The following is a 14,482-nucleotide window of genomic DNA, read 5'->3' on the forward strand; positions in this document are numbered from 1 at the left end:
TATAGAAAAGGTTCCTCTCACAGAACAAGGCCAAGGATTTTATTCCAGACTATTCCTTGTCCCAAGAAAAGAAAAACAATGGAGGCCTATTCTCGACTTGTCCGCACTGAATACTTATCTCATTGTGCCAAAATTCAAAATGCTGACCCTACAGCAACTCCTTCCCATGCTGGGCAAGGGGTCTTGGCTGGTAACTCTAGACCTCAAGGAGGCATACCTGCATGCCCCTATCAGACAAAGTTGCAGATGACACCTCAGATTTCTTGCAGGTTCAGAGCATTATCAATTCTCAGCATTGCCCTTTGGCTTATCTACTGCGCCCAGAGTATTCACGAAATGCCTGGCATCAGTAATTGCACACTGCAGACTTCAGGGGATTCAGATATACCCATATCTGGACGACTGCCTTATACAAGTGGACAGCCAACAAACTTTGGTAAAACAATTGAATTATGCCATCTGCCTACTTCAGGCCTTGGGATACACAGTCAACATTCACAAATCAAGACTTGTTCCATCCCAAAGAATAACTTTGCTGGGTGCGGAACTAGATACAACCACCCAAATGGCTTTTCGCACAGAAGAAAAACAGACAACTATCTGATTACTTCGAAAACCTGACAAAACAAGCTCAGCTGACTGCAAGGAAAATCCTGCAGGCCCTGGGTTACATGGCATCATGCATTCTTCTGATTCCACAAGCAAGGCTGCATATGAGGAAACTACAATGGTACCTAAGGAGTTTATGGTCTCAGCACAGTCACAGCCTAGAAGCTTTGATACCACTCATTCCATGCCTTCAAAAGGAATTTCTGTTGTGGGCTCAAGCAAGCCAGTCAAACGGGGGTCTGCCCTTCAGCAAACCAATAACCAACCAAACCATTACATCGGACGCTTCAGACCATGGATGGGGAGCACACATGGAAGGCAGATGCATCCAAGGACTATGGTCACAGAAGGAATTGCGCATGCACATAAACCAAAAGGAAATGCTGGCAGTGTTACATGCAATCGAGGCCTTCAAACACTTTCTACATCAAGGCCACCTGCTAATAAGGACAGACAATACCACAGTTATGTGGTACATAAACAAGCAAGGAGGTACCCATTCCTACCCTCTTTGCAGGCTGGCAATGAATCTTTGGGAACTTTCCCTAAAACTCAATATAGAGCTGCAATCCCAGTTTGTGCCCGGAAAAGACAATATACTGGCGGACAGCCTAAGCAGAAATGTCATGGATCCACACGAATGGATGCTGCACCCAGACATCTTCCTTCAGATAACACAATCATGGGGGAGGCCCGACATAGATCTTTTTGCCTCCCATCACAACCATCAGCTGAAGAAATTCTGCACAAGTACAAACCACCCACAAGCATGGAAAGTGGACGCCCTCTCTTTCAGCTGGAATACTCTAACAGTGTATGTATTTCCACCTCTTCCACTAATGACCAAGGTCTTACTGAAAATCAGGACAGAGCAGCCAAAAGTGATTCTGATAGCTCCGAACTGGCCAAGACAGCACTGGTACCCACTGTTAAGGAGCATGTCACACACAAAACCGTGGCCTCTACCTCAATGGTCACTTCTGACACAGCACAATTACAAAACTCTGCACTCCAGCCTAAAAACCCTGCAGCTGACAGCCTGGAGAATACCCTGACTCCTCACCAGGAAAAGCTATCCAAGAGAGTGAAGGATATCATCATGGAAGCTCGCAGGCCTTCCACAAGAAAGGCATATTCAGCAAAATGGAAAAGATACCGCTCTTGGAGCACCGCAAAGGGCCTAGATGCGACAGTGATGAGCATGGCGCATATCCTGGAATACTTGGCAGAAATGCTCCACAATGGCCTTTCTTAACTCTTCCATAAAAAGTCATGCCTCAGCAATTTCAGCAGAATACAATACTGATCCACCTGTCTTCTCTCATCCTCTCCTAAGGCAGTTTCTAAGAGGAATTAAAAACATCAATCCTCCAAGGAAACCACCAGTGCCTACATGGGACCTTAACTTCATGTTGGAAAAAGTTAACTCTACCTCCCTTTGAACCAGCAGCATCTTCAGAACTACAGTTCCTGTCTTGGAAGACTGCCTTCCTTCTGACCATAACCTCAGCAAGAAGAGTATCTGAATTGCAGGCCCTCATGGCAGTACAACCATTTCTTATTTTTCATCAGGACAGAGTCTCTGAGAACCAATCCTTCATTCATGCCGAAGGTGGTATCCAGGGTCTCATTGAACCAAGCTATTCACCTGCCTACCTTCTTTCCAAATCCACAAAATAAGGGGGAGAAACTTCTGCATACCCTGGACATTCACAGACAGTTGCGCTACTACTTGGACAGAACTAAGACTTACAGAAAAACTGACCAGCTGTTTGTAGCATATGCTGCTGGTATACAAGGAAAAGCAATTTCCAAACAGACAATTTCAAAATGGATAGGGAATTGCATTCGATTCTGCTACTCTTTTCATGGCAAAACTGTGCCAGCTAGCATTAGACCTCATTCCACCAGAGCCACAGCCTTCTTAAGAGGGGTGGCTACCAAAGACATTTTAGAAGCTGCTACATGGAGCTCCGTGCATACATTTTCCAAGCATTACAATGTACCTTTATATTCCAGATCCAGAGCAGGCTTTGCTACGGCAGTCCTGCAGGGCATTTTAGCTACACCATCCTTTTCTTAGATCCTACCACCCCCAGCTTGGCTATGGTATTCTACCCATATGTAAGGACTGCAGATGCATCCTTGAAGGACATAGTACAGTTTTGTACCTACCTCCGATAGGTATGCATCTGCAGTCAGGTTTACCCTCCCTCCTTCCCCTCTGTGGTATTTCTTGGGTACTTATCCCTCTTATAGCTAGCTGGGGTTATCTGTTATGGTGTATTTGTTGTATATTACTGTGCATGTTTGGAATTTTTTGCATCTCTCCAAATTTAGCCTTCTTTAGAGGGCACCTGGCATCTGGGGCAAGAAAAACTGAGGAAGATGGCGTCGGCTGACGCTTTTATACCCCAGGCGCTCTGACGTCGGGGAAAGGGCGACATCAGCCGACGCCGGACCCAGACTTTGGAATCCGGCCGACCGAAGGGCTGCCTGAGGCAGGACAAACCCATATGTAAGGACTGCAGATGCATACCTATCGGACATCTACATTTATGGTAGGTACAAAACTGTACTTTACCGTCTGTGTTGGAGTTCCTTACAGGTCTGTTCCATCAGGGGGCTAGCTGCTCTACGGTCAAGGTTCAACTAGCAGCTATTTCTTATTACCAGGTGGGGCATGAATCGGGCCCCTTGATTACAGAGAAATTGTAGAAGACCTTTCTCAAGGGTACTTTCTTGCTCAGACCTCCTGTCAGGGAAATTGTACCCCCTTGGGATTTGGCTCTAGTTTTACAGGCCTTGACAGCTCCCCCTTTTGAACTGGATGCCTCGGTCAATCTTAAGGACCTCTCTTGGAAAACGGCGTTCCTAGTTGCTATTACTTCGGCCAAAAGAGTTTCCGAGCTTCAGGCCCTTTGTGTGAAACCCCCGTACTTGTCCTTTCATCAGGATAGAGTGTACCTCAGGACCAATCCTCCTTTTCTCCCCAAGGTTGCTTCAGAGGCTAATATCAATCAGTCCATTAACTTACCGGTTTTCTTCCCTAAGTATCAGAACAAGGGAGAATACAAACTCCATTCCTTAGATGTGCATAGACAACTGCACTTCTACATTCACAGGACTGCTGGTCATAGGCAATCCAACCAGTTCATTTCTTTTTCCAAATTTAACCTAGGTAAATCTGTCTCTAAGATCACTTTATCACGATGGATCTCACAGTTTATTCTCTTGGCCTATGAAACTTCTGGGAGGCCTGCACCTCAGGGAATTTGTGCGCACTCTACTCGTTCTATATCTACCTCTGCGGCCTTTAGGTCTAGAGGTCCACTGGATGATATTTGTTCTGCAGCCACTTGGGCCTCATCTCATACCTTTGTCAACCATTATAAGCTGGACATTATCTCCAGAGGGAGAGCGTCCTTTGGCTCTGCAGTGCTCTGGAATATCCTTCCATGATGGCCACCCAAGATTCAGGTAGCTGGGGACTCTGTCCCAAAGGTTGCTGACAAATGAAGTACCTACTTCAGATTAAGAAGTCATGTACTCACCATAACGTTCCATCTGAGTAGGTGACTTCATTTGTCTGCAACCATCCCCCCTCCTTCCCCCTGGCCCTCAGAATTTTCTTGTTCCTGTATGTCCTTCTATGGTATCCTTCAGGATGTATTTAGCCTTCGGCTTTTTGTATACGGGCAAACTTGATCTGAGGTCAGTCAGGGTTGGCAGGGGATTATGGGTAAGGGGAGGAGCTAGGAGCTCGGATCTTTAAGCTATGAAATAAGTTGCCGGCTCGGAAACGAGACCCAAAGATTGCAGACAAATGAAGTCACCTGCTCAGATGGAACGTTATGGTGAGTACATAACATCTTATTGAGCACCACATTATGAGGGAAGAGTGGTGCTGTATCCTTCAGTATGTGAAGTTTTAATCATTACGCCCCCTTGGTAAAATGGTATATGGTGTGAAGGCTGTTGTTGGTAGTAAGTTTTACTTGTTAGTTGCTCTGTTTTCCTAGCATTCAGCAGCTGAAATGTTAAAACATTTTTGTTTTAATAACTTACTGTTTAGTACACTTAATATTTTTAAAATTCTTGCTGTTTTCAACAGGCTTTGTGTGTGTCTGTGTGTCTGTATGTCTGTGTAGAACACTGAAGTGTTAATCCTGTATTGTGAATGCCACTACAATATGAATGTAAGCTTTTCAACTCATTTGATTTGGTGATTTACTGTTTTCTTTACTTTCCACCATCTAAATTGTGTGGATTTTAGGTTCGGGGAAAAGAACGGTATGAAATGCTGAAGAAGGTGAATGATGCATTGGAAATTCAGGATCACCTGTCTCCACAGGATCTTGACAGGATCAAGCAACAAAAGTGAGTAATGGCATTCTCTTTCATTTCATATAATTCTAAGCAGAACTTGTAATTGTACTACATCTTCAGCGCTTAGGTGGTCTCCATTTATGACATTGTGTCCTGCTGTTGGCGTTAAATGCAGTAAGGGATGGAACCTCATTTCGTAACTGGTGGTCCTGGTATCTTGTGCTCATAACAGAATTAGATGTAGAAGCAGATGAGAATTCAGATGGATAATGTAACTGCAGATCAAGTCAGACAGCTCCGCAGGTTATGCAGGTGTTTTGTACTTTTATTGTGTGTAGAATATTGGAATGCTTCAGTCTTAATGTGGCACAAAAGTTCTGGATGACATGCTAGTAGCTTGTCTCCCTTATGGGTGGGGTGAGCTTGCAGTGATTGAGTAAACTTTTTTGAGTTGGGTAACTAGTTTGTATTACATTTTTTCAGACAGTGGGCGGTAACTGCCTTTCAAAAATTATTATAACCAAAGGTGATTTCACTAGGAATTTGGTAATTTGTTTTAAGTCTCCTGTTGATCATTTCACACCCTCGTCGAGTTGTTGCTTAGGTTGTTGTTTCAGGAGTCCGGCACCCTTTGGCAGTTCAGTACTTTAAGGAGCCCTCTTTCAGAACCCATGCCTTTTTGGGCTTCCACTGATTCCAACTTACCACAGTGGTTTAATTTTTTTATTTTCATATTCTTAGTAGCAGTTACCCACCTCCAAAGTGTCTGCAGAGTGTGCTGTGCATAATTTCATTTTTATCGTGAGATCCATTATGAATATAAGTTAGCTACTTGTGGGTGTCTGTCTTTGTGACCAGAGTTCTAGAACTCTGACATCCATGGAACATAGCTGATGTTCTTAGTGTTTCACTGTTGCAGTCATTACATTTGGGTTATCTGCTTGCAGGTAGCCCTCAGTTGGCCAGATTAACAAAGTCTTGGGTCCTGCGTCTGTTGCTGTCCCTTCTTCCATGACGTCAGGTCGTCGGGTATAAAACATGCAGCCGACGCCATTACATCAGTTTATCTTGCTGTGCATTGCCCAAAGCAGAAGCAGTTCGCAAGTGCCGGTCGGCTGACTCCTAAAATTTTCATTTTCAAGTTTCAGAACCAAAGTCTTCAACTAAAGCTAAGTACCCTGTTGGGGAAACTTTTTTTTCTTGCTCCTTATCGATGTCAGTAAAAGTTAATAATTGCATTACTTGTGGAAAGCAAATACCTCATAAAGATTTTCATTCCTACTTTATTCCTTGCCTAGGCCCTGACCACGACTTAACTTACTGTCGGTTTTGTGATTTATTTAATCAGCGCACGATCTGTCGTCGGTATATTTTCACCTCTAAATATTTCTGTTCTCTGTTTAATTGTCCAATCGGTTAGCCATCCGACTACCGGGATTCCGAAAAACTGCAAAGATAGAGACAGGCCGCCGAGGTCCAAAACTGCAGACGACGCTTCTCCTAAGCCAGTCGCCAGTTTGCCAGTACTCAGTGAGGTGCTTTCGCAGCACTTGATACCTGCTACTTCTGATTCGCAGGCCTCTACTGAGACCCATTCGGAATCCGGTATGCAACTATGGAACCCGCGGATGTCTCTACCTTGGATGGTGTGCGTAACCGCTGTGCAGGCACCGGCTTCTGAGGGTGTATTCAGGCTTACGGACTTGCATATTAAACTAACGCCTTCTTCTCGATCCATGCCTAAAAAAACGATGCCCCGGCTACATGCTCAGGCCTCTATGCCTAAAAAAACAAATAAGAATGGTTGAAGATCTATTAACTCTAATCGGGGGTAGCCAACCTTCTAAGAGGCCTAGGACTGAAGTTGATTATGAATCTTCTGATCAGGTTTCTGTTTTTTTTCTGATTCTTCTAATGATCTGGATTTGCCCTTATCTACTTGATGCAGAGGACTGCATTTCCTCTGCTTCCCCTTCTGAGGATTTTTCTTTTGGAGAAACCTTACATACTCTAAGGGAGCATTTCCACTGGGAAAGCCAGGATTTTTCTGATTTAAAAAAAATAGGCTTAGGGATTTCCTTCTATCTCAGCATAGGCCTTTAGCTGTTCCTCCTGTACTAGACATTGTTGATGATGCTTTTTTGGAATCTAGTTTGGCCCCCGATTTCCTGCTCCCAGAAAACCTGACTGATACTAGGGTCCCTGAGTCCCACAAGTTCCTTTTCAAAAATCCTATTGCAGATCCAGAGACCATTTCACAGGGGACCAAGGTCATTAAGGCTTCTACTGCTAAAAATCCTACCCCTTCTGATAGAGACTCCAGGGTGCTGGATAGATGGTTTAAGAAGGTTTACACTTCTGCAACCTTGGCCATTAGGGCTTTAAACTGCCAGTTTAATCTGTTGAAGTATCAGCAACATGTTATTGGACTGCTTAAACAGAAAATGTTGATTCCGTACTGTGTGGAAAATAAACAATTGCAGGATTTAATGCATTCTGGTGAACAAGTTTGAAAACATACTTTGCAGTGTGGTTTTGATTCATTAGAGGCCTCTTGCAGGGCTGCTGTTGCTGGGTCTGTGCTCAGAAGGCATGCTTGGCTTAAGGAGCAATCTTTGCCTGATCATGTTAAAGCTAAGTTGTTGGATGCTCCTTTAAATTAGGACCGCCTGTTTGGCAACAAGGCTGAGGAAGTTCTTAAAAAGATGGAAGATGAAGCTAAATCTATGCAAACTGTTAAAGATTTTTTTTACAAGTTCAGCCTCTTAGATTTAGTAGGCACTAGCCCTCGAGTTGGTCCTTTCCAGCCCCTTCCAGGTCTTCTCATGCCAAACCCAGACATAACAAAAACCCCAGGTTTCAGTCCCAGGGGACACACAAAACCACTTCCAAACCTGGGAATAATAAGACTCCCCCCCCCCCTATGGTAAACTGTCTCAATGACTTCCTTTTAAAATTTCCAAGCACTTATCAACTGACTGCCCCTTTGGAGGGAAAGATTGCTCTTCATGCAAAGAATTGGGAACTCATTGCCCAGGACAAATGGGTTTTAAATATAGTATCCCAGGGATACAGATTTCATTTCCACACATTGCCAACACCAAGTTGGGTGGCCGGACTACCCAAATCAGTGGGCAGAGGCCTAAAAACAAGTATTTTCTCTCTCAAGCATGGAGGCTTTTCAACAGGTACCAGAAGAGGAAAAGGGACAAGGTTTCTACTCAAGACTTTTCCTGGTACCCAGAAAAGAAAATTCATGGCGTCCTGTCCTGGAACGGTCTACTCTAAACACCTTTTTGGAGATTCCAAAATTCAAGTTGCTGAGTCTTCACCATTTGCTTCCTATACCAGGCAAAGATGCCTGGTTGGCAACACTTGATTTAAAAGAAGCATACTTGCACATCCCAATCAGGGAATCTTGCAGAAGATACATATGCTTCAAAGCAGGCTACACGCAGTTCTCTGCACTGCCCTTTGGCTTATCTACTGCGCCCAGGGTATTCACAAAGTGCTCAGCTCCAGTTATTGCATTTTGCAGGCAAAGAAATATTCAAATATACCCAAACTTGGACAATTGTCTAATTCAGGCAGAATGCAAGGACATACTTTTGAATCATCTGGCCTTTGTAAAAAGGGTTCTAACTTGTCTGGGGTACACCATAAACGAAAATAAATCACACCTGGTACCCTGTCAACAAATTATATTCCTGGGAGCAAGCTTCAATACAACTTCCCAGATGGCTTACCTCACGCCACAGAAACAAATTTATTTGACAACCTATTTCAAACGAGTGGCCACAAAAACCCTGCTATCTGCAAGACAAATAATGCAAGCCTTTGGGGTTCATGGCCTCCTGCATTCTTCTAATTCCATTTGCAAGACTGCATACGAGGAAACTACAGTGGTATCTAAAAAGCCTGTGGTGTCAACATTCTCAAGACCTAGAAACAATGATTCCTGTCATACCTTGCCTACACCTAGAGTTCCTTTGGTGGGCAGAGGCCTGCCACCAAAACAAGGGACTTCCTTTCACACCACCCCATGCCGCCCGAACCCTAACAGACGCATCAGACTATGCATGGGGGGCTCAACTGGCAGGGAAGTGCATTCAGGGGAATTGGAACCCAAGTCAAATGCACCTACGTATCAATCAAAAAAAGAAATGTTAGCTGTACAGAATGTTCTGACAGCCTTCAAGGACCACATTCTTTCAGGACATCTAATGGTAAAGACGGACAACACCACAGTTATGTGGTACATAAACAAGCAGTGAGTACACATTCTTACCCCCCTCTGCAGACTAGCCATGGCATTGTGAAACACAGCCTTGAGCTACCAAGTGCACCTACAAGCTCAGTTCCTGCCAGGAAAATGAAATACACTGGCAGACGGACTAAGCAGAAACCTCATGGACCCACATGAGTGGAAACTTTAACCAAGGATTTTCAACATGTTGACAAGCAAATGGGGGAGCCCAGATATAGACTGGTTTGCCTCTCCCCAGAACTACCATTTGGACAAATTTTGTACAAGAACTCCCCACAAACAAGCCTGGAAAGTGGATGCTCTGTCCTTCAGCTGGAAAAACCTATCAGTCTATGCCTTCCCTCCTCTGCCTCTGCTCTCCAAAGTACTACTAAAAATCAAACGGGACAAACCAAGGATGATTTTGACTGCTCCAGACTGGCCACGTCAACACTGGTACCCCCTACTGCGCAGTGTGTCACGGTTATCTCCATGGCACCTGCCTCAGACTCCTTCCCTGCTGTCTCAGCAGGAGAACCAGATTCTGCACCCTCAGCTTCTAACGCTGAACCTTGCAGCCTGGCTAATTACTTAATCTCTCCTTTTACCATCCCTCAGCAAACATGTGATGGATATCATTTTAGAGGCAAGGAGGCCTAGTACTAGAAAATCTTATGCTGAAAAATGGAAAAGATTCTGTGCCTGGAACTAATCTCAAGAGATGAGCACAGCAGCACCCAATTTACCTCAGATTTTACAGTACTTAACTGAGGTGCTTCACAAGGGCCTGTCCTTTTTCTCCATTAAAATCCACGCCTCAGCCATTTCAGCTCTTTGTAACACAGAACCTCCCCTCTTCTCTCATCCACTGCTCAAGCAGTTCCCCAGAGGGGCCAAATATTTGAGACCACCCAGGAGAGCTCCAACTCGAGCCTGGGACCTTAACTTTGTCTTGGAGAAACTCACTCTACCTCCTTTCGAGCCAGCTGCTACTGCAGATTTAAATTTTCTTTCTTGGAAAACAGCTTTCCTTTTAGCAGTCAGTTCAGCTAGAAGGGTATCTGAATTACAGGCCCTTATGGCAGTGGAGCCTTTCATCATCTTTCATGAGGACAGGGTGTCCCTCAGAACCAATCCATCCTTCATGCCCAAGGTGGTATCTAGTGTGGCTCTTAATCAGTCCATTCATTTGCCAACCTCCTTTCCCAATCCACAGAATAAAGGGGAAAGGATACTGCGTTCCTTAGATGTGCACAGACAACTTGGATTCTATTTGGACAGGACTAAACCCCAAAGGAAATCTGAACAACTGCTGGTGGCATTTGCTGCAGGAGCAGAGGGGAAGGCTATTTCAAAGCAAACCATTTCTAAATGGATAAGCCATTGCATTCATTTCTGCTATAAGCACCATGGAAAACCTATCCCCCGGCGGATCAGACCTCACTCCACCTGGGCTGCATCTACCTCTACAGCCTTTCTCAGAGGCGTCCCAACCAGGGACATCCTAGAAGCTGCTACCCGGAGTTCTGTACATATTTTCACCAAGCATTATCATTTTCTAATTTTCTCTAAATCCAGAGCTGGCTTTGCCACTGCAGTCTTGCAGGGCCTTATAGCTGGCCCGAATGCTATGTAAATTCCTCCTCCCAACCATAGCTTTGGGAATCTACCCAAATGGTAATGACTGCAACAGTGAAACACTAAGAACATAGTACAGTTGTGTACACTTGCCATAAATGTAGATATTAGTGTATTCACTGTTGCAGTCCTGGTTATCCTCCCTCCAGCCCTCTAACTTCATTTGGCTATACCTGTACTTTCCTTTACTATGTAAAAGCCTTTTTTGGTGTGTTTGCTTTTTTGTTGGAGGTATATCTTTGTACTTTTATATTTAATTGCTTCCCATTAGGGGGGCACCTGACATCTGGGGCACGAAAAACTGCTGTAATGGCATTGGCTGCATGATGTTCATCATGTTTCACTGTTGCAGTCGTTATTCTTGGGTTATCCTGCTGGCAGGCTGCCCGCAGTCTGCCTGAATTCCAAAGTCCTGGTTCGGCGTTGGCTGCTGTCGCCTCTTCTCTGACGTCAGATGCAGCCGACGCCATTTTCTCCAGTCTTTCTTGCCGCACTGTGCCCGAAGCAAAAGCAGTTCGCAGGTGCCGGTCGGCCGACTCCTGAGATTTTCGAATCCGAATTTCTGAACAGAGGTCTTCATTAAAGCTAAGACCCCGTTGGGGAAACTTTTTTTTTGCTCCAGACTGATGTCAGAAAAGGTTAACAATTGTATTTCTTTTGGGAAGCAAATACCTCATAAGGATTTTCACTCTTACTGTATTCCTTGCCTAGGCCCTGACCACCATGTTTCTAGCTGTCTGTTTTGTGCTAGATTTAACCAACGCACTATTAAGCGTCGGTTCTATTTTGCATTTCATTACTTTGGCCGAAGATTTAATTATATAATACAGCCGACGACCAGAGTTTACAAAAAACGCAAGGAAAAGGATAGGCATCCGAGGTCCAAAACAGACGACGAGGCCTCCGTTAGGCCAGACGCCGGTTCTCAGTGAGGTGCTTTCGCAGCCCCTGGCGCCCGCTACCTCAGAGCCACAGGCCGCTTCCGACTCCCACGTGGAGCCGACTGGGCCTCTGGATACTCAAGGTATTGGACACTCTGAAATCATTCCCCGAGATGGGTCCGGAGCCGCTGAGCAGGCATCTACTTCTGAGGGTGTCTTCAGACCTACACAGCTGTATGTTAAGCCATCTTCAGCTTCAAAGACAAAGACTAAAGCAGCTCTAAAGACAAAGAAACAAGTACAACATTCTCCTGCTCAAACTTCCATGCCTAAAAAACAAATGCTTAAAATGGCCGAAGACCTTATTACTTTGATCAGGGGTTCCCATCCCCCTCCTGATGAGAGGCCTAGACAAGAGACAAAATATGATTCTTCTGATCAGGTTTCCATTTCCTCGGATTCCACTTCTGAACAGGATTATTCTATTCCTCCCTATGAGGACTCTGATGCTGAAGAATCCATTCCTTCAGCCTGTCCTCCTGAGGATTATTCTTTTGGGGAAACCCTGCATACCATGAGGGAGCATTTCTACTGGGAGAGCCAAGATTACTCTGAATCTAAGAAAAGGCTCAGAGACTTTCTGCTTCTTCCTCAGCAAACAGTCCCAATGACTTTCCTCTGCCAGACCCAAGCACTTTTTTTTTGACAGCCCCCTTGGGGGGGAAAAATAGCAATTTTCTCATCAAATTGGCAAATGGTTACCCAAGGCAAAATGGGTCTTGAACATAGTGTCCCAAGGCTACAGATTCCATTTTCACACCCTACCAAGGGCAAAAGGTATGCCAGACCTGCCACACAATCAATGGGCGGAGGCACAAAAGCAAATTACAGCCCTCATGGACATGAGGGCCATTCAACAATTACCACATCAAGAGCAGGGGCATGGATTTTATTTCAGACTTTTCTTAGTGCCCGGAAAGGACAAAGCCTGGAGACCAATACTGGACCTGTCTGGACCTGTCTATGCTAAACACACTTCTGGAGGTTCTAAAATTCAAGATGTTGACTCTACGACAGCTGCTGCCCATGCTGGGCAAGAAGGCTTGGCTCGTAACTTTGGACCTAAAAGAGGCATACCTGCATATCCCAGTCAATCTTGCAGAAGATACCTCAGATTCATAGCTGGCTCAATGCATTACCAATTCTCTGCACTGCCTTTTGGCTGATCTACTGCGCCCAGGGTCTTCACAAAATGCCTGGCACCAGTAATTGCATTTTGCAGGCAAAGAGGAATTCAAATATATTCCTACTTGGATGACTGCCTTATTCAAGCAGAGAACAAAGACATTCTTCTAAAGCATCTGATGTTTGTAAAAAGATTACTAATTTGCCTAGGGTACACAGTAACAAAAAGAAATCAAAACTAGTACCCTCTCAAGAGATGTTCCTGGGTGCAAGCTTAAATACAACTGCCCAGATGGCTTATCTCACGCCAGACAAACAAAAGCAACTGACTTCGCACTTCAAAAAGTTGACAACAAAGACCCAGTTATCTGCAAGGAAAATCCTACAGCCCTTGGGTTTCATGGCATCCTGCATTCTACTAATTCCATATGCCAGACTGCATATGAGGAAACTACAATGGTATCTAAAAAGTGTTTGGACTCAGCATTGCCACAGCCTGGAGACAGTAATTACCCTCATTCCCTGCCTGCAACAGGAGTTTGTGGTGGGTACAGGCCTGTCACCTCAACAAGGGTCTGCCATTCACCTTGCCCACGTCCAGACAGACACTGACAATGGATGCATCAGATTATGCCTGGGGTCCCATATGGCTGGAAAATGTTTTCAGGGCGCATGGCTTGCAAGCTAGATGCATCTTCACATCAATCAAAAAGAGATGCTAGCTGTTCAGAATGCCCTGACAGCTTTCAAGGATCTACTTCGACCAGGACAACTACTGATAGACAGACAATACTACGGTCATGTGGTACATAAACAAGCAGGGAGGTACACATTCCTACCCCCTCTGCAGACAAGCAATGACCTTATGGGACACAGCATTCTTATCAAGTTCACCTGCAAGCACAATTCCTGCCAGGAAAACCAAGTACTCTGGCAGACGAACTAAGCAGAAACCTCATGGATTCCCACGAGTGGAAACTGGATCCACAAGTCATCAGCATGATAACAAGGAAATGGGGATGCCCGGATTTGTTTGCCTCCCCTCACAACTGCCAATTACAAAAATTTTGCACAAGGATTTATCACAAACAAGCATGGAGAGTGGACGCCCTATCCTTCAGCTGGGAAAATCTAACCATATATGCCTTTCCTCCACTGCCTCTCCTTCCCAGGGTACTCATAAAGGCCAGACAAGAGAAGCCAGAAATAATACTGATTGCACCAGACTGGCCACGCCAGTACTGGTACCGAATCCTAAAGAGATTATCTCCAGGTCCAGCATGGATATTGCCTCAAACTTCTTACTTGCTGACCCAACAAAACAATCCGGTCCTGCACAGCCAACTCAGGACCTTAAATCTGGCAGCATGGCGGATAATGCAGACATTCTGAACACTCCTCTTTCAGAAGCGGTTATGGATGTTATCTTGGAGGCCAGGAGGCCCATTACCAGAAAATCTTGTGCAGAAAAATGGGAAGAGATTCTGTGCTCGGAACCAGGAACAAGGCATTGACACGTATGTACCAAATATCCCTCAAATTTTACAATACCTGAGATGCTGGACAAAGGCCTTTCCTTTTCATCAATTAAGAT

At 44.9% G+C, this 14,482-nt stretch overlaps 1 protein-coding gene across 6 annotated transcripts in view; it reads left to right on the forward strand.

Annotated features, from left to right (window-relative positions):
- LOC122806350 (cellular tumor antigen p53-like) overlaps nt 1-14,482 on the forward strand; it is a 361,899-nt gene that overhangs the window by 272,067 nt on the left and 75,350 nt on the right. For all 6 annotated transcript variants that reach the window (XM_044076688.1, XM_044076691.1, XM_044076692.1 and 3 more), the window contains one exon: nt 4,886-4,989. In XM_044076688.1, coding sequence (XP_043932623.1) covers nt 4,886-4,989 — 104 coding nt within the window. The remainder of the gene's footprint in view (nt 1-4,885; nt 4,990-14,482) is intronic.

This window comes from Protopterus annectens, chromosome 7.part0 (genome assembly GCF_019279795.1).
Source record: "Protopterus annectens isolate FY-2018-M chromosome 7.part0, PAN1.0, whole genome shotgun sequence".
Taxonomy (NCBI): domain Eukaryota; kingdom Metazoa; phylum Chordata; order Ceratodontiformes; family Protopteridae; genus Protopterus; species Protopterus annectens.